This window comes from Phaeoacremonium minimum, assembly GCF_000392275.1.
Source record: "Phaeoacremonium minimum UCRPA7 unplaced genomic scaffold PA7_03_scaffold_44, whole genome shotgun sequence".
Taxonomy (NCBI): Eukaryota; Fungi; Ascomycota; class Sordariomycetes; order Togniniales; family Togniniaceae; genus Phaeoacremonium; species Phaeoacremonium minimum.
In genome coordinates this window covers 333,311-359,937 of record NW_006920951.1, presented here as the reverse complement: position 1 = coordinate 359,937, position 26,627 = coordinate 333,311, and the positions used below count along the sequence as shown (strand labels likewise).

At 52.9% G+C, this 26,627-nt stretch overlaps 7 protein-coding genes across 7 annotated transcripts; 4 read left to right on the top strand and 3 right to left on the bottom strand.

Moving 5' to 3' along the window:
* Positions 1 to 1,891: 1,891 nt before the first annotated feature.
* UCRPA7_877 (putative tyrosine-protein phosphatase siw14 protein) lies at positions 1,892 to 2,990 on the top strand (the record flags this gene model as incomplete). Its single annotated transcript, XM_007913468.1, has 3 exons — positions 1,892 to 2,361; positions 2,427 to 2,616; positions 2,673 to 2,990. 3 exons carry the CDS (start codon positions 1,892 to 1,894, stop codon positions 2,988 to 2,990), a joined length of 978 nt encoding a protein of 325 aa, XP_007911659.1.
* Positions 2,991 to 3,607: 617 nt separating this feature from the next.
* On the bottom strand, positions 3,608 to 4,126 carry UCRPA7_876 (hypothetical protein; the record flags this gene model as incomplete). Its single annotated transcript, XM_007913467.1, has 2 exons — positions 3,608 to 3,969; positions 4,060 to 4,126. 2 exons carry the CDS (start codon positions 4,124 to 4,126, stop codon positions 3,608 to 3,610), a joined length of 429 nt encoding a protein of 142 aa, XP_007911658.1.
* Positions 4,127 to 5,110: 984 nt separating this feature from the next.
* Positions 5,111 to 6,245, top strand: UCRPA7_875 (putative er associated chaperone protein; the record flags this gene model as incomplete). Its single annotated transcript, XM_007913466.1, has 2 exons — positions 5,111 to 5,642; positions 5,701 to 6,245. 2 exons carry the CDS (start codon positions 5,111 to 5,113, stop codon positions 6,243 to 6,245), a joined length of 1,077 nt encoding a protein of 358 aa, XP_007911657.1.
* Positions 6,246 to 8,510: 2,265 nt separating this feature from the next.
* Positions 8,511 to 9,101, top strand: UCRPA7_874 (hypothetical protein; the record flags this gene model as incomplete). Its single annotated transcript, XM_007913465.1, has 1 exon — positions 8,511 to 9,101. One exon carries the CDS (start codon positions 8,511 to 8,513, stop codon positions 9,099 to 9,101), a length of 591 nt encoding a protein of 196 aa, XP_007911656.1.
* Positions 9,102 to 14,514: 5,413 nt separating this feature from the next.
* On the top strand, positions 14,515 to 16,552 carry UCRPA7_873 (putative steroid 5 alpha-reductase protein; the record flags this gene model as incomplete). Its single annotated transcript, XM_007913464.1, has 4 exons — positions 14,515 to 14,595; positions 14,668 to 14,871; positions 14,995 to 15,579; positions 15,923 to 16,552. 4 exons carry the CDS (start codon positions 14,515 to 14,517, stop codon positions 16,550 to 16,552), a joined length of 1,500 nt encoding a protein of 499 aa, XP_007911655.1.
* Positions 16,553 to 16,962: 410 nt separating this feature from the next.
* Positions 16,963 to 18,225, bottom strand: UCRPA7_872 (putative carboxy- -muconate cyclase protein; the record flags this gene model as incomplete). Its single annotated transcript, XM_007913463.1, has 1 exon — positions 16,963 to 18,225. The coding sequence occupies one exon, from the start codon at positions 18,223 to 18,225 to the stop codon at positions 16,963 to 16,965; it is 1,263 nt and encodes a 420-aa protein (XP_007911654.1).
* Positions 18,226 to 19,273: 1,048 nt separating this feature from the next.
* On the bottom strand, positions 19,274 to 23,382 carry UCRPA7_871 (putative intermembrane space aaa protease iap-1 protein; the record flags this gene model as incomplete). Its single annotated transcript, XM_007913462.1, has 7 exons — positions 19,274 to 19,608; positions 19,662 to 19,838; positions 20,327 to 20,383; positions 20,934 to 21,126; positions 21,179 to 22,733; positions 23,098 to 23,161; positions 23,211 to 23,382. 7 exons carry the CDS (start codon positions 23,380 to 23,382, stop codon positions 19,274 to 19,276), a joined length of 2,553 nt encoding a protein of 850 aa, XP_007911653.1.
* Positions 23,383 to 26,627: the final 3,245 nt, after the last annotated feature.

Here is a 26,627-nt window from a genome sequence, read left to right as displayed (position 1 = left end):
AACTCCCTTGTCTGAAAAGTCGCGATTCCCACTCAGAATTAACAAATATTACCCCGGCAGAGGTGTAGAAGATCGGTGGAAGGGACGCGCAGCGGGCTTGGGCCTGGGCAGTCGTTTCGGTGTTTCAGGGCCGGCAAAGCTGTCTATCACTTGGGATTTTCGTCTTGGGGTTTCTATTTCCAGTGCGATCCGCCAGGAACAAGTCACACAGAGGCGCAAATCCCATGACTGCTATGTGCCCCTATGGATTATCTAGACCGCTTTTGAGGCTATCATATCTTGTGTGTTCTATGTTATGTGTCTCTTGAAGGAAAGGACGAGAAGACAGTACAAGAGATCTTCGATCTCGCTGTCGAGTGACTGGATCTGTTCGGCATCTCGCTGCTCGGAAGGCGGCGGAAGTGACCGATATCTAGCACGATGGCTGGACCCTCCTGGCAAGGGCCGAATGGGAAAATGGCCACAGGCCACCGCTGGCCGGAATCTAGAGGGAAACGCCTGTCGTACCGGCTGATCGGCGCTAACTTGCAAACCGAACACGCCATGTGTGCGTGCACGCGAGCGAGGTTTGGGGCACGGTGGAGGAGAATCTAGGTCGGTACCTAGGTAGCATACCTTGGCCGTGTTAAGCGGCTGTTAGCAGTATTTGGTGACGCTTGGATTAACTTGGTAAACTCATCGTCAATTGAGGTCATTGAAGAGGCAAATGCAGGCCAAACCAAGGCACACCGAGGCACACCAAGGTTTCCGGCTAATCCCAGCACAAACCGCCCGACTGCACCAGCACAAGTTCCCTTTTCCCATCTTATCCAACTGGCTGGCTTCACTGGCTTACCTGGGCTTGGTCTAACAAACTTTTTTCCATTCCACCCTCCACATCTGGGCAGAGTTACCAAGCAACGAAGCTCCCCATTCAGCTTTCAAAGCGAATGATCTGCGGGATTACTGTAGTCTAGGTACTACTGTCCTACTGTCCTACTGTCCTAGGTGGCTGCTCGATTCCCGAGGCTACCGTTCCGAGCGTGCATAGTAATCGTCAATCCACACATTCCTTGGTCCCTAGACTGGGGAACCACTTTACGCGTGCTCGGTGCTCGTGCCCGTGGTCTTCAACGGACTTAAACACTTACACGTGTGGCTGCACAGCACGCACAGCACAGCGCCAAATCCCCCCACAATCGCCAGCGAATCTCCCTTTCTCCGATGACCAACACCGCTAACTGATTTCTAAAAAGCCCTGGAAATATTTGAGCCTCAGCTGCGCCCACAGTTGGTGGTCCTTGTTGTTTCTTATTTCTCTTCTCCATCTCCATCCCACCCACATCCCACGCCTTGTCTCTGCAGTAGCAGTAGTGGCAGCTTGCAGCAACAGCAGGGCAGTCCCACGTCACGTTATTCCCTTTTTCCTCACCGAGGCTGTCCCGACTCATCTCGACGACTTTGTCTTGTCCTGTCTTGCTCTTCACGCGTCCAAGGCTACACTCTCCTTCCTCTTCCGACCACCACCGCCATAATATCATCCCTGTTGATTCACCGCGAGACTCCGGCCACAATGGATCTCCAAACCGCCCTCATGTCGCGCTCTAATCCTCTGTAATCGAGGAGCCCTGGAAGCTCGCGTGCGCCTCGCCTCGCCTCGCCTCGACTCGACTTGCTGCTTCACCCGCAAACAGCCAGCATCGTCGGTCATTTTCAACATCACAAACTCGAGTTTCCAGCATTACTTCAGAAGTGCCCCCTCCAGACAAAAGTGCCTCTAACTACATGCACTACGCGCTTCTGAAGCTCTCAAACCCACACATTCACCTCACTCTTCACTATAAAGCCGAAGTTTTCCGTGTCATCACGCCAGCACATCCGACCCATCTCCGAAAGCAAACACACTCTCTCGATGAACTTCGTGCTGGCAGAGTTCATCACGAAGCTGGTACTGACCAGTATACTCTTGTCTGCTAGTGCAATTATGTCCAGGAGGAGCACTAGACTGTACGTGGAAGACGGCGACGAAATGGAGCCAGCACCAGCTACAACCACCACAGAGCCCAAGGTCGTGGAGACGGCCACGACTCCACTTGTCGATATGGAGAGAACAGTCTCTGCCAGTAGCCACACAAGCACTGCGACAAACACCTCAAGCAGCAGCTCTCTGAGCTCAGAGGGATCCGCTGCTGTGGATGTCCACCGGGTGTTTGCAAATAACCTTAGCCATGGCCTTGACCATGATCTCAGGTTCCATGCTGCACCTTCTGGCCTGCACAGACCCCACAACTTTGGACTGGTTCTCCCCGGAGTGTATCGGAGCAGTTACCCTAAGGCGGAGGACTACGAATTCATTCAAGGGCTGAAGTTGAAGACGATTGTGTAAGTAACCCTGCCGCCTCTGGGTTCATTTTGGCGATGTTTCCTCTGAGCTAATCATGGGATAGAACCCTGGTCCACAAAGACTTTCCTGATGCTTACAAGTCATTCATCACAACAAATGGCATCCGGCATCATATCTTCAACATGAAAGGAACCAAAAAGGAAGAGATCCCCTTGAAGACCATGCAGGCAATTCTCAGCATTGTCATGAACAAGCAAAACTACCCCTTGCTTATTCACTGCAATCATGGCAAGGTATGTTCACTGTGCTCAAATGTGCTCTAGTCTCGCAGCTTCTTACAAGCATACAGCATCGAACCGGCTGTGTCGTGGCTGCTGTGCGGAAAATTGCTGGCTGGGAGCTTTCCACTATTCTGGAAGAGTATAGAACATATGCTGCTCCCAAGGCCCGCGAGTGTGATATCGAGTATATCACAAAATTCCAGGTGGCAAGCCTAACTGGCGTGTTGGCGGCGAGGGGACCAACTGCCCACTTTCGAGTCCACAACTTCTTTCGAGCCACTCTATTGACATTTGTTGTCCTCGTCATCTGGCTCGTTAGCGGCAGGGAGATTGAAGAGGCTCGGCAACCACCGGACAATAGGCAAGAGGCTGAGACGATGAACTGAACCCGTGCATCTCATCCAATGGGCTCTCATGGATTGGCTTCTTCTACAATAATCACTACCCCTCCGCACATACTTCTCGTATCATGCTTAGGTGCATCGGCACTTGGCATGATTACTGCAAATTATGCTGCATCATGGAGATGTAACAACTCGACTCAAAGAACGATTGGACTAGGGCGTTGGGTCTGCGAAAACACTGCATTGGCATAATCGCATTGTCTGGATAGACATTCGGAGGCTATCAAGCGCTGAGAGGTCTCCTGGCGTTCTGTTTGCGGCTGGCTGGCGGCTTTTTTTCTTTTGTCATTAATCATTCGGATCGGTTTTGTTCTCGTCACTTGTACGGAATAGTAGATATATTTTTACACCAAGAGGGATAAAAAGCTCTTCTTGCTTTGAGTCCACCGTTCGGCCTTGCTCTCTGCGAGCTGGAATTATACACATGGCCCTGACTCCTGACACAGGTCCTTGACAGATTCTCCCGTTACTTTTTGTATACCTTGAATATGCACCATGACTCCTTGATTGTACAGTACCTTCCGATGTCATCCACCAGATCACCTTGACATCTGCATGCTCCGATATCCATTCAAGTCTTCCTAGCCCACATGAAGCCCTCAGCTCTCGTTCCCCCAGCGATTGCGCTCCTTGCGCTCGGCCTTCTCCCTCTCGCGATCGCCATAGGCGTACGCCCAGCCGCCCGCGACGGTGTTCACGCCGCCCAGCCCGATCGCCGCGCCCCGGATGACGCCGCGGGCGCTGAAGCGCTGGCGGAAGGGCTGGCGGCGGCGCAGGGCCAGCAGCACGTACATGCCGCTCCAGGCGGCGGTGATGCCGGCGCTGTCGATCTTGAAGCCGGCCAGGTTGAGGTAGCTGGAGAAGAGCAGCACGGGCGTGAAGGCCATGGGCAGCGCCTGGAAGGGGCGGAAGTGCAGCGCCGTGATGAGCGTCGCGAGGCCCATGGGCGGCATGGATGATACTGCGTGCCGGGTAGGGGGTGTTAGTGGGTGGTCGTGTGCTACCTAGGAAAGGTAGATGGATGGCAGGGAGGGCTTCGGGGAAGACTTACGGCCCCAGCCGTTGAGACGGGACATGAGAGACCTTGAAGGCTCGGCGGTGGGCTCGGTGGACGCCATCTTGGAATTGGAAACCGCTGGAGCAGGTCAATTGCTGGGTTGTGGCTATGATGCCCTTCTTAGAGTTGTCAGGCCAGAGCTTTGGGAACTTTTTTACGGCAGAAAATGCTACCAGAAGCACTGTGACGTGATGTTTCTATCACCCATGTAGCGATGACTAAGCTGGGTGGCCCGCTATCGTACACCACAAAGCTGCTGGTATGGGCTTGTCAATCGCCAAAGGGAGGACTTGACTCTCTGGGCAGGATGTCTCGGATAGACAAGAAAATGCATTAGTCTTCTATAGAGGCTCAAACTAAGACATACCTATCCAGACGACGACAAGAGGCATCTCGAAGATAAGAGGCGGTAATGACATGGGGAATTGAGAACAACAGTTTACCAAGTACTATTATCGTCCCATACGCCAAGCATACTATACTCCTCCGCCAGGATAATAAACGTTAATTGTTGAAGGGTGAGAATACTCAATGTCAAGAGTTATAATACTCATCAAGCTCTCGAATATTCTGTTTATTACCATAGGTCTATCAACTTCTATATAGGTAGTAAACCCTTGTTGAGGAGGTAGTAGTATCCTTGCTGAACTAACATTTATTACCTGGCGGAGGAGTATAGCTTGCAGCTGCCAGAACCCACGGGACGAAGCCCCCCCCCCCAATAAGAAAAAAGCCACCTTCCACCTTCACAAGCCCGCTTTATCAATCCGCAGCCAGGTTTGGTGCACCCGGACCACCCTAGCAACTATCACCAGCTGTCCCTACGAAGCACATCATCTCAACATTGCACTTGCACTCATCTTGCAGTGGCCTGGACGCTCATTCCATTCTGCGTGGTGCCACCAATCATCGAGTTCTCCAGTGTGTCAATCCTCCAATTTAGCTAATCACCGCCTGTCACCCCGACATCCAATCAACACACCTCACGACCGTACAAGCACCGCAAGGGCCGCATCAACAACAACAACAAGCCGGCCGCGGGACAATGAGCGCATCCGCCTCGGGGGCCGACGCCTCGTCGGGCGCGGCGCGCGCCCGGGAGCACAACCAGGGCAACCAGGAGCGCAAGTACACGGTGGAGCAGAAGCAGGCGGTGCTGCGGATCCGGCGGTGCAAGGCGACGGCCTTCTACGACATCCTGGGGCTGGAGGAGGTCAAGAAGACGTGCACCGACGCCGAGATCAAGAAGGCGTACCGCAAGCAGTCGCTGCTGACGCACCCGGACAAGAACGGCCACGAGCACGCCGACGAGGCCTTCAAGATGGTGGCGCGCGCGTTCAGCGTCTTGGGCGACAAGGAGAAGAGGGACAAGTTCGACCGCTTCGGCACGGATCCCGATAGCAGGTTCGCGAGCGCGCAGCAGCAGAATCCGTTCAGTGGCTTCGCGGCGAGGAATGCGGGCGGCGGCGGAGGAGGGGGTGGAGGGGGTATGGGAGGGGGCATGTGGGATGATGATGGATTGAGTCCCGAGGAGATGTTCCAGAGGTTCTTTGGCGGCGGCGGCGGTCCTTTTGGAGGTACGATTTGGTTTTGCGTCTGGCGTAGGAGGCGGGCGAGGCTAATGCATATCTACAGGTTTCGATACAGGCCCCCAGTTCGTCTTTAACTTCGGCGGCGGCCCGGGCATCCGAGTTCACCAGTTCGGCGGCGGCCGGCCCAGGAGACGGCCGCGTGAGGGAGAGCAGCAGGATTCGAGCCTTACCAGCACGCTTTTTGGACTATTGCCCATCCTCATCCTCTTCATCTTCCCGCTGCTGTCGTCCCTGTTTTCAGGCGGCACAACTGACGCCGCCGGTCCACGGATGGTCTTTGACATGCCGGAAGGGAAATACACGCAAGAACGTGAGACTTACAGCGTGAAAGTGAAATACTATGTGGATCCCAAGGACATCCAGTCATATTCAGCATACAAGCTCACTCAATTAGACAAGACGGCAGAGGTGGTTCTCGTGCGGCACTTGCGGGCGGAGTGTGAGAATGAGATCTCGCACAAGCAGCGTCTCTACCAGGAGGCACAGGGCTGGTTTTACCAGGACGCAGAGAAGATGGATCTGGCAAATTCATTCCAGACGCCGTCGTGTAGGAGGCTTGAGAAGATGGGTGTTAGGATCGATAGATGACCTCGGCACCGAAAGACCTGGATAATTAATAGACGGTGTGCTTATGACGGCATCCTCTTGTACCTTGATATCTCATTACAGCTGGCGTTGGAGCGGAATGCTGGGACATAGCATCAAGTTGAATTTGAATACATTTCCATCTTAGGCTCGACAAGGCTCGAGTAATGTATACAATGAAGAGCGTGTATACAGTGAAGAGTGGTTGTGGTTGCAATCCCCGGCCCTTGTAGGGGTCGGGTTTGAAACAAGGAGTAGGGATCTGGGCGACAGCACGGCCGAGACCCCATGGGAAAATCATAACCTTGCCGCAGCATAGCCGCCTGCGCATTCATTCGACCGCAAGGCGGAAATCGTTGGCCTCCGCTGTATTGATCTTTCTCTGTGTACTTATTTCTGGAGAGCATGCTGTGGGCAACGCCGCATTTATGAGCGTCGAATTCCATATCAAGTCGAGTGGAGACGCTCGAGACAAATCAACTTGAATAACCTCTACAACCTTAGCTTAACCTTCCATGTATACTTGAAAAGCTCGAAACAATTATTGATGATTGCATATCACAAGTGAGCTGCTGAGCGCGCTTCTCACAATGGCAACCACCTGTATGACACAGGTCTCCTCTGACACACAGAGGATTCAGCGCTATCTCTCACTTTACACGAGACTGCGTAACAAGCAAAAGAACCGACACTGGCAGATCAAGGGTCCTGGCGAGGAACCATATACGCTTCCAAAGTTGCTCTATTTCTGGAGGAGTCATCTCCGTCTGAGAAGCAGGAAAGACACTGTTGAGCCTGCTGTCCCAATCCCTGAGCAGGAGCCATCAATATATCGGCCGCTTGGCGAAGGCGAGATCAGGCTGATCAAAATCTTGCCAGGCAACTGGAACACACCGCTTCAGTGCGAGCTTGAACACGTTGCTGCGGGCGATCAAGTCAAGTATGTGGCCCTATCGTATGCTTGGGGCGGATCAAACGACCACGAATGGATGAAATTGAATGGCCGGGATCACCGTATCAAGACAAGCCTCGCCGCTGCTCTACGGCGGTTGCGAGACTACTTGTCTCGTGTCAACAAGGGCGCGGACACAATGATCCGAGTCGACACTCAGAGCTTTCGAGTATGGGCAGATGCGCTGTGTCTGAATCAGAATGACATCGACGAGAAACAGCATCAGGTCCCTCGCATGGGCACCATCTTCAGCCGCGCAGAAGATGTCTATATCTGGCTTGAGGAGAATCCATCAGACAGTGACTACGCAATCCAACGTACTTTAGACGCGGCTAACGCTATCCATGCTTCGATGGATAAGAGAGCTGCGCAAGAGAAGTTTGCGGAAATCCATGGGAATGATCTGATTGTTATAGAGCGTGGGTTCAACTCTTTGTTCCGACGGCGGTGGTTCGGAAGAGTGGTAAGTTAAACAATTATCACCTTACAGGCAAGGCTGGATTCTAGACTGGCAAAGTTGGTCTACATTAATCCGCTAGAGGAGCGCATACTTGTTCTGGTAAGAAATCGCTAATATTATATTGCAGTGGGTGATTCAAGAGGTTGCGCTTGCGAAAAGGGCACCGATAATCATCGCCGGATACGCGTGGACCGATGCTGATAGCTTACTGCGACTGTTTCGGACCGTCAACCCCAGACCTATGGCCAAGATAGGACTACACCACATCATGTTCCTGATCCTGATGGCCCAAAGGCAGAGATATGCCAAGAAAATGGGCACTCGCGAAATGATGCACCCGGATCCCCAAGTCATGGCCGCTCACCTGCGAAGTGCCTTGGAGAATATAGGGTTCTTCAACGCTTCAATTAGCCACGACTACCTGTATGCTATCCTCGGTCTCTGCACAGCGGGCGATCTCCCAGCTGCGTTGGCACCAAGTTACAAAACACCATTCGAGGAAGTTTGCCGAAACTACACCAAGTTCATCATCGAGGCGAACGGAAACTTGTCAATCTTAACAGCGAGCCGAAGATGTAGTGCCTCGGTACCCTCTTGGGTGCCGGACTTTACGTCTATTGTAGATATAGGACCGAGTTCATTCCCGACCTTTGTCAAGTTCTCGGAGTGCGGTCGGAAGTTGAAAGTGCTGGGGAGGCAGATCGGGCGATGTGTTGAAGTGCATATGCCCACGGAATACCCTCCTTGGATGGAGCGTCAACCCAATGAAAAAAACCCAAGTCAGGGTCCTTATCATAAGTTCAGAAAGTTCCAGGATTATTTGCAGTCAGCCGCAGATAGACACAATCTCCCACTTATGGAATACATAGAGAGGTGGCTCCTTTTGACAACCAAGAATATCCTGCGGGGCGGAGTTATAGACTCGGCCCTGGTCCATGAAAGCCAGCGACTGTTGTTACAGACATATGATGAGAACACGGATGCCTTCAAGGACACGACCACGGCACTACAATTGGCAGAAGCCCACCTGGCAGGAAAGTACTGCTCACAAGATGAGGTGGCGCCGGACTTGCACAGCGACCAGGCATACCGTCAAGGACTCCTGGAAGCTCTCGCCAAGGCAATGGACGAGGAGCAGCCGTGGCCAAAGGAGATACAAACCGTCTTTGACCAGGAGCTCACGACCTTCTCGAGCGTGCTCACGGACAATGGCACGTGCGCGATCGTGTTGCGCCTGGACAATACCCTCGAGATTGGAGATGTTGTAGTCTGCGGCGTGGAGGAGGATGCCGGAAAGGCGATGAACGCGGCCCTCTTACGCCATACCGGCACGACGAACGAGTATAGCTTTGTAGGGATGGTACAGTCTCAGCCGTGGCACTTTCTCGAGACCTACGTCAAGAATATCATTGAGACGGCGGTGCCTGAGGAGCTTGTCATTGTGTAGACGAGACCATGTTCGATCCTGAAATCGATTCATGGTTAATGGCGTTCACGGCTCCCGAGGTCTCTCGAAACCAGGAGAAAAAAGATGCACGGGGTTTGGTCTTGAACATGTGGTGAGTCGGCAGTTATAGTTACAATCCATCGTCAGCAATATACCCCTATTTGCATTTTACGGGAGACCAGACCAGATAGAGTTAAATGCCACGCTTGAACATTAAGTCCACCAAATTATAGATCTTCGGTCAATGAGTGGAATCTGGTGCTTCTTCTTGTAGAAGCAGTCATGAAGTCCAGTTCCCACCATCCGGGGTGCCGAGGCGGGTAACACCCGCACTATCTAGCAGCGGCCTACCTGATTAGCTGGGGCTCTGGTAGCAGCTGCGTCATGGCCATTAGCTGTGGCTGGTGCAGCGGTGTTCCTGGGGGTCCCTGTCCTGGCTGGCTGGCCTGGCACTCCTGGCCTGGAGTGACTGAAGAGGCAAAGACGAACAGAGTGACGCGCAAGCCGGGCTGACCCGCTCACGTACTCGGCCACGACTTGCCCGGCTTCTTTGCCGCTGAGTGGCTGCTCTTGCATGCGGATGCAACCCGACTATTGATACATCGTGTCGCATCGTGGTGCGTGCTTCAGAGGAATGCAGTCCTTTCGAGCTGTATGTAAATAGCTGCCTTCACTTGAGGCAGTTAGTAATTAGCAGTAAACGTCGAACAAAAAGCTGCTGCCTGGGACTCGGTTCGGTTCTCGTCTTCTTCAAACTTGCGTGGCGTCACAGCTTCCAGCTTAGTTACCTAGTTTAGTTCACAGTTGTGGCAGAGTGGGTAGCTTTCCCCAGTCAGTGAGCCACCCCATACCTTTACTCCTCCGCCAAGATAATAAACGTTAATTGTTGAAGGGTGAGGATACTCAATGTCAAGAGTTACAATACTCATCAAGCTCTCAAATATTCTGTTTATTACCATAGGTCTATCAACTTCTACACAGATAGTAAACCCTTGTTGAGGAGGTAGTAGCACCCTTGCCGAACTAACATTTATTACCCTGGCGGAGGAGTACCTATAGGTACCTAGGTACAGCTACCGGTACACCGAGAGAGGGAGCCCCGCCAACTACCCGGGCTGGCTGCTGGGGACGTCACTCTGCACTGCTCCAATTCAGCGCACCGCCACCAGCTTCGCTCGTGCACTCGTGCATGTGCCAACACCCACTTTCTCATCTCGACACTCCGTCCAAGATCCATAAGTCGACCTGTATGGCTTCAATATTCCTGCAAGCTCATTATTTCAGCAGATCAAGTCACTAATCTCATTATTGACACAGAAGCCACCGCTGTCGAGGTTACACTTATATCTGTCGGCCAAGGCGGCTCAGCTGCCGACTGTCCGTTCGACGTGCGCCATCTTCATCGACGCATCTCGACCACATCAAGCACCATTTTCGATTTTGAACCGATCCATACAATCGCTCAGTATTCGCTTACGGGTACACGTCAGCCCCCCAAGATGGTTGCACGCAAGCCGCTACCTCAGGGTGCCGCGGTCGATCCCAATTCCACGAACCGGGCCAGTACGCAAGATGCTCGGCAGGAGCTATGGTCGACCTCCGAATCCGATGCAGGAGCTGAACAAGGATGGGGCGATGGTACGGATATCCAAAGGAGGCTCCCGGGTGAAGGTCCCGGCCACTTGGCTCCACAGGATGTTCCAGATTCACTAAGACCTGGAGGACCCAGGCAATACTCAAACTTTGAGGACGAGGAGGAGAGTGCCTGGAGAGAAGAGGAGACACGCCTACACCCGAACGCACCGAACGGTCAGGGGACGGACTTGAACAGCGTACCGGCAGCCCTGCGGCCTGGCGCTGGTGCTGGTGTTTCTCGGACGGAGACAAACCCATTCAAACGGAAACCCTCGCCAGCTGCCAGCCGCGAAGCTATCCCCATACCGCCGGCGCCCACCAACACACCTCCCGTTCCACCTACAGGCTCTTTCTCACAATTGAGCCTAAACGACAGCAGTAACAACCCATGGCAGCCAGCGTTGGACGAGCAGAAGAAAGCTGCTCCGACCCCTCCATTCATCTCGAACCCATCAGACCAGGACTCCGGTCCAGAAGTATGGGGTTCAAAGGAGCCTTCTCGGGCCGCTTCTACTGCCCCGGCCTCTACATCACCGGCTTTGATGTCTTTGCCTTCCGAAGATGGATCGGCTGCTTGGGACGAGTCTCCGCCACATAAACCATCGCTTCCACCTCTTCCCCCGGTCGGAACGGAGCAGGATGAGGTCTTGGAGGATTCCCACGCTTGGGATGATCTTGGCACTCAGGATAAAGGCAAGGCGCCGATGAAGCCACCTCCCATTCCAGCGATGTCAAACGAAGGAACCGTTGATGGCTGGAATTTGATCGATGGCGAACCAGGTCCAGCTGTGCCCTCGAGGCAAAGTACATGGGAGAATTTCGTTGATGCGGAAGAAGCTCCGGAAATGGAAGCACCTCCAGCTCGACAGTCCGAGGAAAACCCTCCAGCTCTACCACCCCGGAGCTCCGCAGGGCAGCCGCCGCCTCAGCCACCGCGGCCCGTGGCCGATAAGAATGAGACGTATCAGATCAAGAACATCAATTGGTACGATGTAACTGCGGCTAAGAACCCACGAACATCGCCGATACTTGTGCAAAATGCAAACGGCCCGTGTCCCTTGATGGCCCTCGTCAACGCGCTCACCTTGACTACGCCAGCCGACTTGCAGGACACAGCATTGGTTGAAACCCTGAGGACAAGAGAGCAAGTCAGCCTCAACCTTCTTCTCGATGCCGTTTTAGACGAGCTCATGTCGCCGAGACGCACAAACCCGGATGTACCTCTGCCGGATGTCCTGGAGCTGTACGAATTTTTGAAGGGTCTCCATACCGGAATGAACGTCAATCCCCGCTTCATTCCGACTCCAGAAGTCATAACGGCTTTCAAACGAACTTCTTTAGTTCATCTACACCCCACAGAAAGAGGAGACCTGATACCCGGCACTTTCGAGGATACCAGGGAGATGAAGTTCTATGCAACATTCTCCATACCGCTAATACACGGCTGGATACCTCCCAAATCAGACGCTGTATATGGTGCGTTTGAAAGGCGCGCTGCTTCCTACGAAGACGCCCAAAACTTGCTTTTTAGAGAAGAAGAACTCGAGGAAAAGCTTAGCAGTTCATCTCACCGAGGACTGACTGAGGAGGAGCAAGGCATATATCAAGATATCCTCACAATCAAGTCTTTCTTGAGTATCTCGGCCACCCAACTTACCCCTTGGGGTCTAGAAGTCATCACAAAAGCAACCAGACCTGGGTCGGTTGCTATCCTTTTCCGCAACGACCATTTCTCCACCTTATACAGGCACCCTCAGACTCACGAGCTTCTTGGTCTCGTAACGGATGCTGGCTATGCATCTCATGCTGAAGTGGTTTGGGAATCACTTGTGGACGTGAACGGCGAACACGCGGAGTTCTTTTCGGGTGATTTTCGTCTGGTCGGCGGTGCCAATCAACATGGTGATTCAGGTTCACATCCTTCGGCTGCGAGAAATGAAAATGCCTCGACCGGCCGCGAAGGGGACTGGACGACGGTTCAAGGCCGAGGGAGACATCGACACTCTACGCACGATGACCCGCCTCTGTCTCCGAAGCACGAGCAGGAAGATCGCGATCTAGCGCTTGCGCTTCAGCTCCAGGAAGAAGAGGACGAACGCCACCGCGCTGAGCAGGCCCGGCGGCGAAGAGAGAGTATCCTTTCAGAGCAGTACATCGAACAACAGGGCCGCCCGCCCGCACAGGCAGGTCGGGGCGGGCCACCAGCCCAGAGAGGACGTGGCCGTGGTGGACCTATCGCCGAACCGGGACGCCGCAGCTCGAGCAACACCATCTCTGTGACGACAACCAATTCTAGCACTAGCACGCGTGGTGGTCGTGGGGGTGGTGCAGGGCCGAGCCCTGACCTCCGTCGCGGCCCCGTTCGTCCGGCACAGCAACAAGTTCGCCCGCTTGTGCCGCCCGCCACTCCACATACTACAACGAACAGGCCGGTGAATGACGATTTGGACGATGCCCCGCCATCGTACGAGCAGGCCTCCAAACAAGCCGCCTACGTGCCGCCGAGCGGTCATCCCAGCCATCCTGCCAGCAGCCCTGGTGCGACGCACGGTACTGCTAGCCCTGTGGCCGGGCCGAGTACACCGTCTGCATCGTCGACGAGACTACAACAGAGCTCGGGCATGGCGCCACCGGCATCTCCGACCTTTGGAAGAGGTGGCCTCCGTCAGGGTATATCGCCGGCCGCTGCTGGTAACTCGTCAAGCGGCAGAGACAAGGACTGCGTCGTCATGTAGGATGGTGACGGCAACGTGTTGGCGACTGAAAGCACTGATAACGGTGTGAACAATGGCGAATTCGAAGGCAATGGTGATGCTACACGTGATACTCCGGGAGTTTATCTTGGTCACGGCTCTGGTCTTTGACCATAATGTCTGGAGTCAGAGTTGAAGTAGACCAAAATCGAAGAGAATCAGAGGGAAGGGGGTTAATGAGCAGACGATTCCATGAACATCGCAGCATGGTTCTTGCGTAAATCTAACGTCAATGGAATGGGTAGGAGTTCGGACAGCGCTTCGCCTTGGATTAGATAGGACATAGGCTTTGTAATATTATGACACCAGCGAGATAGCAAAATGGATCGAATCCTTTGAGATTCGCTTATACCTCAAGCAATTATTATATGTGGATGAAGTTTGACGCCATAAGATTAGTTGTATGATATGCCGCCTAAACCTACCGGGTGGAGAGATAATGGCGAGGTACCTAGTATTAGACGACCCCTGACAGCGTTCATTCCAGAGGCATTGCGGATGATTGGCACGATGACCGGGCATGCAGTCGGAGAAAATGTTGGATGAGTGGCTATTGAAGCTCCCCCGGAAAATGGCCGCTCTAGCGCATCGACCAAAGAAAAATACAGCACGCGGGGTATCAGGGGTTCAGTCCGTTCCATTAGCGGGAAGCGGACGGCTGTGGTGGAACCCGCTGGGCTGCGCCTGTCAATCGGTATCCGGCTTGGTGCCCTGCCCTGACAGATTTTCTAGCAGGTAGCAGGTAACGTTAAAGTCGCCTGATGACAGGTGCCTCTTAGTATTGACATCATCCATTCCGGGTCAAGCGGTGTGTGGGTGTGGGATAGCTTCTCTCACTCCAATTTTCTGTGCCGCCGCCGCACACTTCATTGTCTTCTCATATTCTAATTTACGACTCTCGTTCAGTCTCATTCTGCGTCTCTTGAACTTAGCAGGCCTCGTTGTGAAGATAGACAAAGCGCCGCTTGTGATCCCAGTCGCTCGTTGCTCGAACTCGGGACGCATCGAACTGCTACAACGGCAGCATGGCTCTCATACAGGATTGGGTCCCGCCCACCAAAGAGAACTACAACTTCATTCTCTTCTTATGGCAGCTATACCCCCTGGTATGCGCTCCAGTCCCGAACACCCGGTAAACCCTACAACTTGCAGTCGTCGCTAACATTGACTCTTCTCAGTTCGCATCTGTTCAATGGCTGATATCATGGTATGGCATGGGCAAGACCTCCGTCGAGGGAAGACTGAACCTGCCCGGACGCATTGGCTGGATGACCATGGAGTGTCCCGGCTTCACCCTCCTGCTCTACATCATGAGCACCCTTCCTAAGGAGCACGGTATCACCGACCTCCCCTGGCAGAACAAGGTCCTCGCGGGGCTCTTCGTGAGTACCCAATCCTGCTGATCGGACCCCGCGCGTTCTCCTGCCATAGATGCGCCGGGCCACCACACCAACACCGTACACATGTTTGCTAACCGGTCGGGGCGTGGCTTGCGTCCAATGCAGGTCATCCACTACTCGTACCGCGCCGTCGTCTACCCCTGGATCCAGCCCTCCATGTCGCCCATCCACGTCCTCGTCTGGGCCCTCGCCGCCGTCTTCCAGGTCTTCAACGCCACCTGCATCGGCAGCTGGCTGGCCGCGTACGGGCCCACGACCGCCGAGGCCTGGGAGCGCCAGCTCGCGCCGTGGCCGCTGCTGCAGTTCACCATCGGCGTGGGGCTCTTCTACTTCGGGCTGGCGGCCAACTACTACCACGACGACGAGCTGCGCGAGATCCGCCGCCGCGAGGAGCTGCGCCAGGACAAGATTGCGCGCGAGAACGGCGGCGGATCGCGCGAGGGCATCAAGAAGCACTACCAGATCCCCGAGGCGGGCCTCTTCAAGTACATGCTGTACCCTCACTACTTTGTCGAGTGGGTCGAGTGGACGGGCTTCTGGATCGCCTGCGGCCTCAGCTGCGTGCCGGCGCGCATGTTCGTCGTCAACGAGGTCGCGGCCATGCTGCCCCGGGCGGTGCGCGGCAAGAAGTGGTACCAAGAGAAGTTCGGCGAGGAGAAGATCAAGAGCAAGTGGGCGGTCATCCCGGGCGTCTGGTGAGGTGGGCTTGTAATGAGTCTGTGTCTGTGTGCGATGTCCGTTGGAGACGTCGGTTGTGATTCATAGATCCCTTTATCTTAGACTTGGGACTATAGATGAGATGAAGACATGTGGTACTTTCATAATGTTTGGTGAGTACTTGGCTAGATTCAGAAAAGTATATATAAACCCCCTTCTCACCCCTGTCTGAGTTTCTCCGTGTTGGATGTCAATCCTGTTAATTATGTCAAGTCAACACAAGGTCGAGCAAACAGCTACACTGGTGGTACTTGTGTAATCAACATCTATTACCTTGCAACAAACGCTTATTATCATGGAGTATCTCGTCGATCAGGAGCTCCAGGCCTCCATGAGCGCTAGGCATATCATGGCGGTCGAGAATGTGGAGATGAAGACGGCCATAAACTCAATCTATGCGCTGGTGCGGCCGTGTATAGCGCCTGTCGTAGACGAGCCCCTCGGACACGAGGGCTCTCGGACCGCAATGCACACGGTCGAGCTCAACGTCAAAGACCCAGCCAGCTCTGCCGCCTTCCTTTGTGAGGTCTTGACGCTCCCCAAGGCCCTCGTGTCTGCGGACAACAGGTCGGCCATCGTCCAAATGAAGAATATGCGTCTGGAGCTCCTCGCGGATGCAGCGGAGGATGAACCTGAGCTCCCCCGTGAACACAATATCAAGTTCAAGACAACAATTTCCAATATCGAGTTTGCCAGGAAAGCATTGGCGGCGAGAAACTCCCTGTGGGGCTTCATGAAGCCGCGCGGCCAGCACGTCGTTGAGTTCTTGGACCTGGATGGCTATCACTGGGAGGCTACTGAGATCAAGGGCAACGACTTTCGACCGGCGGACACGCCTCCGGTCTTGGAGCAGCAGGTCTACCAACTCAAGGTGGAGGACTTCTCGGTTGTGCCGGAGGAGAAGAAGGATCCTAAGGACAAGGAATATGATGTGGCGGACTATTAGGCTATGCTGCAACATCTTTTGCATTGATCGCATCGAGAAGGAGTATGGAGCAGAGAGTATTTGACTGCGATATTGACTTTACGGAAAGGGAAGGGGTGGAGAGGAGGCGCCCATAGTTAGCTGGTTAATTCTGCTTTTGATTTACATCTCTTACTTGAAAAGTCTTGTATCGAATGTGGCGTGTACTTATTGACCATTTCACACACGAGCAATACACAACGCGAATTGGATTTCCAGCTTGAGTTCTGAGCACATTACCGTAAGCATGGTTCCGTGAGGAAGTAAGTGGTACTGCGAAGTCTACATAAAGCCTCTTGTTTACAAGCGAATATTCCATTGATCTATGGGGTATAGCACATCCAGAACGCCTAAAACGATAGCTCAAGTGGACCTTCTCTTAAACTACTCCTCTAGCATGCTGACGCTGAGATCGTCTTACTGGTCGGACTCGAAGAGTCGCCCGTAGTTGTAGGCAGACTCACGACAAACTGCGGCCCAAACCCGTCCTGGCCATCGTTGAATTCGCTGTTGTCCAGGCTCGCAAGCGGCTCAGGGCTCAGCACGCCCGTCTGCTTGTCGCGAGCAAACGCAGCCAGGCCACTCTTGCCGCCTTGGTTTGTAGCGAACAGCGTGCTTTTGTCACCGCCCAGGGCGATCGAGCGAGGGAGGAGCCCTCCGGAGCTCACAGAGTCCAAGAACATCAGATTCAGCGGCCCATCGGTCGAACCGGCAAGCGCAAAGTGCGAGATGCTGTCTGTATCGTTGCCGGTGAGGCGATTCGTGACGTAGACGTCGGCCCGGCGCGTGAGCAGGTTGAGGTCGAGAAGCAGCTCACCGGCACGAGCGCTGGTAGCGTTCGCAGGCGGGAAGGCCTCCCCAAAGGTGGAAATATTCTGCACTGGGGTGAAGTCGATCGACGTCTTGGTGTAGTTGAGCTTGTACAGCAGGATGAGGTTCAGCGTCTCGCAGACGACCATGTAGTGGCTGGCCTGGCTGAAGCCCCTATCCGGAGGAGGGAAGAAGGCGCCGTGCCGCGGCCCACATCCAGCAGGCGTCACGTGGAAGTGGTTGACGACGGAGAAGTCGCTGCTCGCACCATCAAGCACGAGAAGCGTGTCGGTGCCCAGATCGTTGACGACAAAGAACCGGCCGCTTGGCTCCAATAATACTTGGTGGGGATGTCCTGCCGTCTGCCCTGGACCAGGGGTGTCCGTGGAGGCTATCGATCCAACGAGACTGAAGCTCTCGTTGCTGGCTGTGATGTCAAAGATGTCAATCTTGGCGCTTCCGTATGCGGCGCCAAGCATCCTGGTTCGATCCGCATTATACTCGAGGTGTACCAGGCCGGCAGAGCCAGTTGTGAAAATCCTCTTGGGCTCATCCAGGAAATTCAGACTTATAGTGTTGCTGTTCTCGTCCACCGAATAGAACTCGGTCGGGGACTTGGGGAGTAGCCAGCTTGGTACAGTTCCGGGCGCGCCATAATTTGAGGTTATCTCAAAAGAGCCATTGCTGGTAAATGAAACACCGGTAATGTAACCAGGACCACTGACGAGCAGGCTACTTCCAGCGGTGCTATTCGAGAAAAGAGCGTTACCCTGGCGAGCGACAGGGCGAAAGGGCACAGCAGAGACCAGCGCTGCCGTGACAAGAAATGAGATTAGTTTCAGCATCTTAACAGATTCGCACTTCAAGAACTGTGAAGAGAGGAGTTACCTCACGATGGCCAAGTCAACGTCTGGGAGAGACTTATATGGCGTGTTGTCCGCCAAGGCAGGATCCAACAACATCTCTGAGTACAAGGAGTGAATGAAGACAAAGTAATCGAAAGCGTCACAAAGAAAAGAGTCATGGTGAATGGTTGGCTTCAATCGCACAATTGCTTTGTCGTCAAAGCTGTTGTACCTCTTCCTATGGCTTTGTGTGGAGGTTAGCCAGCCAATCATCGCTCTTGCTCTAGCCTCTTTCAACACAACTCAAGACAGACCCCGGAGATGCACCTGCAGCCAGAAGGGGCTTCCTTAGGCCTGTCGATTAACTGCAATTCCCCAAATTAGCCGCTGTCGCGTGTTTCAGCAACCCCTACTGCTGACATGAGGATCTTGAGAGCATCGGTGTTAATAACTATTAGCGGTTCATTGAATATCGATGTCTCTTGCTAAAAAAATCTTACAGTACATGCGGATTGGCAACTCTCATATCAATCCAAACCGTCAATATTGCTATCCCATTCTGCCTTGCACATATGGGTGACCAGCACTTAAGCCTCCATCGATTGCCCAGGCCTGGCCGTTTACATAGCTACTCTCGTCGCTACCTAGGAAAAGTGCAACTCGTGCAATTTCGTCGGCGTGCCCGCCGCGCTTCAGGGGATTGAGCTGACCGATCTTCTTCTCGGTTCCCCGGGACCTTGCAACCTCAAATACTGGCGCAGTCATTCCAGTCTCGATAAGGCCTGGGCAAATGGCGTTGACTCTAACATTAGAGTTCGCGAGCTGGTAAGATATCGTCTGAGCCATAGATATGACAGCGGCCTTAGAAGCTGAGTAAGCTGTCGCGCCGGCATTAGATCGGATGCCCGCTACAGAGGCAGTCATGATGATGCTGCCAGCAGACTTCTCTTTCTCGGCAGATGTCTTCATCATCGCAGGCGCTGCATGTTTCGCGGCCAGGAAGACACTAAAGCACTCAGTTTACGGAGACTAGTGAAGTGCATTTCACTCACCCGAGGGTATTGACTCTCAAGACCTGCATGAAGTCCTCCTCGTCGACGTCTGTGAATACAGAGTGTGGGCCGATGATGCCGGCATTGGCGAAGAAGACGTCTAATCGTCCATATTGTTGGACGGCGTCGTCTATCACGGCCTTTACCGCCTTCTCGTCGGCAGCGTCAAACTTCCTCGTGTGCACATTTACGTCCGGGTACAATGACTTGATCTCACGTTCGTGAAAGCCAAGATACTCATCGTCATAATCGCAAATGTACACTGCCTTCGCGCCATTCTGGGCGAACTGATGCGCCGAGGCTCGACCAATGCCGAGGAGCGAGTTGGCTCCTTGATCATGAGATGTTAGCAAATCGCTCGAAAAGCAAACGATAAAGACAGACCTGTTATAATGACTACTTTGCCCTGTACTCGCGGGCCACCGGATGCTGCAGCAACCTGCTTTATGCGTGGGATGCCCTCATATGTGCCATCCTCGACGGTTGCAGGTGCAAGCTGTTTGCCGATAGCGTGCAGCCGCTCCTTCGCCTTGTCCGCCATCTTGGAGCTGAAATGGGAGACTGAATAGATACGATGCAGAAGACTAGACCATGTCACAAAGAATTCAGGCTCCGTAATGGTAGCTTTAATGGAGGATGTCGTTGTTGAAGAGTAAGGTCAGCAAGAATAGAGGGATGAGGGAGTGCGACCCCAGATGCGAACCTCGATGCCGAGGTCCGGATCCAGCACCAATACCAGCAACTTACCAGCGCTGTGGCCCTTAGAGCTGCTGGGGCTCGGGGTAGGCGCCGTCATATTGCGGGGAACGCTAGGCGAGACATAGCACCCCTTAAACATTTAAATACGGGGACGGTTTTTCCGACCAAAAATAAAAAGTAAAATAAAAATACGCGGCTGGGTAGACTACAAGACGAATCCATGCAAATAGTTGACGGTCATGGTTCTTTCAGATACTCCAGGGCTTTAAGATGTTGTCGTTGTAGTCTTAACTACAAACATTTAACAGCCAAACTCGAGTCTGATTTCCATGCTAGCTGGCAGAACATACACACGCAGACTGCGCAGCCAGGCAAGAAGTGTGAGACATATGGCAGGCAGCCTGAACCTAATTTCAATCATGAAGTTTTGTGACTGTTGAGTGATAGCGAGGATTGTTCTCCTAAAGTATATCGAGACCTCGGAAGATGATGACGAGACGCGCAAAGTGGAGTACGAGAAATATTTGTAACAAAAAAACCCACGCAACAGTGATATATTCACTATCCATGTAGTCATAAGAGTTGACCGCTTGTTAGATGGTTGGAGCATGCCTTATTCGCCAATCCATCACTGTACTTAGTACACGTTCTTTTCCCATTATACACTGACACCTCCTAACTATATCCCTTAATATCACACGGCCATTCCGCCGGCAGGTCCACCAGGAGGTGGTGGAGGAGGAGGAGGAGCTGGACGACCATTATTTCCACCGTCCCCACCAACAGGGGGTAATAACCCGCCCTCAAGAGGGTTTGGCAGCTGAGGGATAGTCATCGGGCCTTGAGGCACTTTGACACGGTCAGGAAGATCTTCTCCACGCAAAACCTTCTCGACCTCTCCCTTGTCAAGAGTCTCGTAATCTACAAGCGCATGCGCAAGTAGATCCAATTCCTTACGTCGGGCAAGCAGAAGCTGCCTCGTCCGCTCATATGCTTCTGTGAGAGTTCTTTGTACTTCAGACTCAACCTGGGCACGTGTCTCTGAGCTGAGTTGCTCATACATCCGTTGATACTCCATGGGCCCGAGCTTCGAAGACATTCCGAACGCCGCAACCATTTGATACGCTATCGCGGTTGCATTTTGCAGGTCCTGTTTTCATTAGCATGTGAAAAGACGTGTGATGAAGATGGGGGCATCTTACACTTGAGACGCCGGATGTCACCATGTCGCTGCCGTAGACGATCTCTTCAGCTACCTTGCCTCCGAGGGAGACTTCGATCATGGCCAAGAAGTCCTGGGCACTCTGAGAATAGCGGTCCATGTCGGGGAGTTGGGATGTATGACCGAGACTACCACCTCGCGGTAGCACGGTGACCTTGTAAAGTTTCCTGGGTTGCACCTTGGCGAAGTAACTGACCAAGGCGTGGCCAGCCTCGTGATAAGCTGTCATTTCTTTCTCCTTTGGCGAGATTACCATGCTTCTTCGCTCAGCTCCCATCAGCACCTTGTCTCGAGCCCAGTCAAAGTCCTTCACCGTGACGGATTCGGCCTTCGACCTGCTTGCGTGGACAGCGGCCTGGTTAACAATGTTTTCAAGTTCAGCACCTGAGAGGCCTGGGGTTGTCTGCGCGATGGCCTGAAGATCAATGCCCGTTGCCATCTTGATCTTCTTAGCATGATGCTGGAGAATAGCTAGGCGGCCACGAGCATCTGGAAGGTCAACTTGCACGTGGCGATCGAAACGACCAGGTCGTGTCAAAGCCTTGTCAAGGAGCTGCGGAAAATTGGTAGCGGCAATGATGATGACACCACTGTTCTGTTCGAAGCCATCAAGTTCAGTCAGCAGCTGGTTGAGTGTTTGCTTGACATATGCGGCATCTCGAGCGTTTCGCCTGCCTCCTATGGCGTCCAATTCATCAATGAAGATGATAGCGGGCGACTTCGATTTTGCCGAGGTAAAAAGATCTCGAACACGCTTGGCTCCAACACCAACGTAGACCTCGTCAAATTCACTACCAGACATGTAGAAGAACGGAACACCAGCCTCCCCAGCGACAGCTCGAGCGAGAAGGGTCTTTCCGGTTCCAGGAGGTCCAACTAGTAAAATACCTTTGGGCAATTTTCCTCCCAGAGTTGAGAATTTGTCAGGATTGCGTAGGAACTCGACAAGCTCCTGTAACTCCTCCTTCGCCTCATCGCAGCCGTGGACATCGGAAAATCGCGTTGTTTGGTTTTCGGGTTTTACCTCACTGTCTTGACGACCTCCAGTCCGTTTGAATGTGTTCAGACCGTCAATCATCATAGTGACAACAACCAAGCTTAGGTAGGTGAAGAGGCAGAACCATAGGACAAACTTGATCCAGCGGAAGAAGACCCCGCCAATGGATTCATCAACGACAACATGTATCGGGCCGTCCTTTGTACCAGTGCCTTGAGTCCCCTTTGCTATTGCGATGTTGGATCCCTTGGATTGCGCGGCGAGTGCTTGGCTGACGGCTTGGAGTTGGGTTGGGGTTAATCCACTTGGGTGGTTGGCAAGATTGTTTTCACCAGCTCCTGTAGCTGCGACATCACCGCCGCTGTTCATCGACAGTAATGCACGGTGATAAGCCTCGTCAATTGCATCATTGCGTGCAAATCGACCTGACTGATATCTCTCAACGACGAGTGCAGGCATATTTGCCTTCAAAAGGGCCTGGTAGTAGGCATTTTGAGCACTGGCACTGCTGGGGTTTCTATTCGCAGCAGCTTCTCGGCTAGCAAGCAGGGCTGTATTCCGGCTTCCGAGACTAAAGCTGGATCGCTGCATTATCGTTGGTCGCATCGTGTTTACACGTAGCGTCTGAAGCATTCCCGTTGGCAGAATTGGCTGGAAAGGGGACATTGGCAGGAGAGAATGTCTGGCAGCAGGCGGGGAGATTGAAAAGCCGCCGGGAAGGTTTATCTCCCTTAGAGGTCTCGACGGCGGCGCAGCCGTCGAAAACAGACGACTTCTCATGCCAGAAGCGGCAGCCTTGCGTACCAAGGGATTCGAGGCAGCGCCCAATAATAACGGTGACATTCCTGCGATAGATGCTTGAATATCCTGTGAAGCAGGGACTGCTCTTGGTATGAAAGAACCTGCGCGTAGTGACGACATCGGGGCCGCTCGCATGAATTCGGGAACTGGGGGCTCGTAATGTAGCTTTTATATGTTAGTTAGATGTTCATGTTCTCTCGCAAGAGCAACTCACTGGTTGCAACAGTGAAGGCTTCTCCGACAAGTGTTGGGGTTCGGTCTTCTTCGAGCGCGGAGCTGGCGCATGGCCGGAAGAGCTTGAGCTTCTCCAAGGCACTAAGAGAGTGTTTGCTATCGATGGCCACAAGTCGGTAGTTGCTGCTGCTATGTCCTGCGCAAGATGACATTCGTCAGTCCACTATACTCAACAAGTCCTACAGGTGGCAAAAAGGTAGGTAACGAACCGGCAGCAAGGCACTCTGGAAAGCCATCGTCCTGGACTGAAATCCTCTCCTGTAGAGGAGAAGGTTGCAGAGGACTTGTCACAATGAACGGGGAAGTGGGAATGTAACAAAAGGAATGAGTGCAGTGACGAATCGATTCGAATGAGAAGAGAATAAGATATTCGCGACTGTGAGTGATGCCGGGTTAGTCAGTCGGATCGGAGCTGTGGCATCAGTCAAAGCCGGCTAGTGGCGACACGCGCTGATTGATGACTAGTTAAAGTCTCCGTTGGCTCGTAGTCGACATTCTCGTCGTCCGTATGAGCACCTGATGGCCGGCCTGGTGTGTCCCAATGGTTTAAGAGCGGATGCGGGAAACGGGCGATTCGGAACTTCCAGGTTGACGGCTCTCAGCCGTCACTGGCTGCGATTCCGGCAGATTCCACCGCCGAAAAAACAGACAGAGCTAATCCACGTGATCCATCACGTGCTCACTCAGCCTGCTCTCACCAGTTATCAGTTCAACCCGCAACCAGAACTTATATAGAAAACGGCGTCTGAGACAGAAGTAAAGGCCGTTAATGATGTATTTATCATTTCAGATAACTTGGTTTGTTTGGGATTATAAGCTTGGGGATGACTCGACTAAGCAACGTGAAGCAATTCCGAACCTTCTACAGGAACTAAAGTCGGTGCTTTGCGACACAATTACAGCAATCCTCTTTAATTATTATGCAATAGCTGACCGCTCATTAGGCGAAGCTGACTCCAGTTTGAGTACGAGACATGGCCCATCCCATTGGACCCGGCCATTTGACGTATAGATGAGTCCTGCGGAGCCTTGACCTGCTACGCATGGAATGGAAGCTTCTTTTCATACATCCCCGCCTCGTTCTCTAGGGCTGCCAACAAGGGAGACAGCTGAGAAGCGTTACGCCCTGTCACATGGTGATGCACATGTGGCGCCCTTCAGTCAGGGCAACCATACCACGTTCCTGTGATTGCCTCAGTGGGCCAATGGCACTTCGAGCGCAAAACCGAAGCAGACAAGTCAGAAGGAAGGATCGGCGGTGGTTGCGGCCGGTAGACTCCAGGACAAGGGAGGCAGGACAGGGCATGTTACAATGCGCTGGCAAAGATGGCAGCAAGGAGCACAGCCCACAAATGCAACGATCCCGGCGCTACGCTGCACCTGCGATATTTCGGTCAGTTCGCATCTATAGCTGCATCGCGTTTGCCTTTCTTCGTCCGAACCTGCATGCTGGCTTTTTCCTTATGACTTTGTTGTCGCCAGTTCTCAAGGTCAACCCCCGCCCTCGCTAGCCGCCGAACAGGGATGAGTAACTGCATAAGAGTGCTGTCATGCCCAAGCGGCGATGGCTTCCATGAGGTCTCTCGATTTACTTATTCAGCAACTCATCTATTTGTCTCCATGTCTAATGGTCAGACTCATTTGAAGTCTTATCGGTATTACGGGACGGCGGCATTGAAGCAAATCAGTCTTGCAATCATCCTGACAATTTTATGAGGTAAAGGCATGAGTGTTTTGCACCGTCATCTACATCTCAGCGAGTCCGAGACCAATTACAGCCTCTTACAAGCCAACAATGCGGCTGCCGAGGGGCGGAAAACCCTATGTGAGTTCACTGGTGCGGCTGATCGCCCGGTTGCGAATTAACTGCTGCTCCCTCAGCTTGTGGCTTCTCTTCCCTGTCGGCCGAGTATGGCTGCCGGAGGCTGTTTTTCCAGTAAATTTCTCAATCTTCCCGGATTCCGATCACTCGCATGCCCACCATGTCGGCTAAACAAAACTGGCGTCTCATTCACTCATCTCATGCTGCATAAGAAGAGGCGATCCTGCATGTTGCATGAGGCACATCGTCGAGTAACGGTTGACGGATTTTATTTCCCGGTGCAGCGAAAGTTGCAGCAACTATTTTCCAGACCAACAGCAACTGAATACTAATGATACTAATGGTACATATTGGGCCGAAGGGCGATCCTTCGCACTCCCACAGAGACATCATGAGCAAAAGGGAAAAGAATAAAAAGGTATGCTTGCCAGGCGTCAGGTTCGATCGATTCATATATTGGTACACAGAATGAGTGTCGTCCTCTTTGCCTCATCCTCGGTCGCTCTCCACTTCCTCTTTCCCGCGTCTTTTCTTATTTCATCCCCCTTTCATCCTCATTATCTCTTGAAAAGGACACTGCTCTCCGTTTCTTCCTCTCTCTTTTCATCTCCTCCTGAGCCTTTACAGTGTCTTGTGCGGTCGTAAAATTCAGATTGGGGCCGTCAAGCATTCAGGACGTCGTAACAAAGCTGGATCACTCGTCACCAATCCATCCTCCAGTTGTTCCATCCGAGCACACGTTCCTTTCTTTTCTTTTCTTCTCTTTGGAATGCTCTTCCTTCCTCCCCCAATTCGGCGCCGTTGGATGCTCCGTCCCAATCGATCGTCGTCAATTCATCGGCACCCTCGACGCCGTTGGCCTGAATAGTCATGGATACATGTGGCTCGTCCCAGGAACAAATCACCTATGGAAACGAACATCAAAAAGGGATTATTAAAACAGACAGCCTCCTTCGCACCGCCGTCGAACTCCACCGTGAAATGGGCAAAGATGGGGTAGTCAAAACAGAGAGATGAACCGAAAATCCGCCGGATATATGTTTTGCAAGGAAAAGAAAGCTTCGAAAAACCTGAACATCCTCAACACTCGAAAATGCAGCGTATTCAAAGTGAGAATAAAGGGTGCAAATGAGGGTGTGATACGAGGGACAGAGAATTGTGGCGCCGGGGGGGAAGAAGACGGCAGCACAAAGCAATTCCATGCGTGGAATAGCAGGCGAGGCAACGACCGCAGCCGAAGCACCTGATCTCTGCTCGTTGCAATTCGAGTGTATTTCGGAAGGTTTTGTTGCGTGTGCATGGGCAGTGCCGATGAGCTTAGCCACTATTCATTTTCGAAGCGCCATGTTTTCTGGTATCCCGCTGACAGTATGAAACATGGGGTATGAGTGTATATACGATCATACAGTTGATCGACATGTGTTTGGTCCTGTGAAGCCCTTGGTATCTCATCTTTTGTATGATGCGATTGGGAAAAAAAAAACGACGAAATATTCAGGCGAAAAGCAGACAAGAATGAACACCGGGAATATGAACGAATTTTGGTACACAGGTCGCCGAAGGAACAACCTAAAG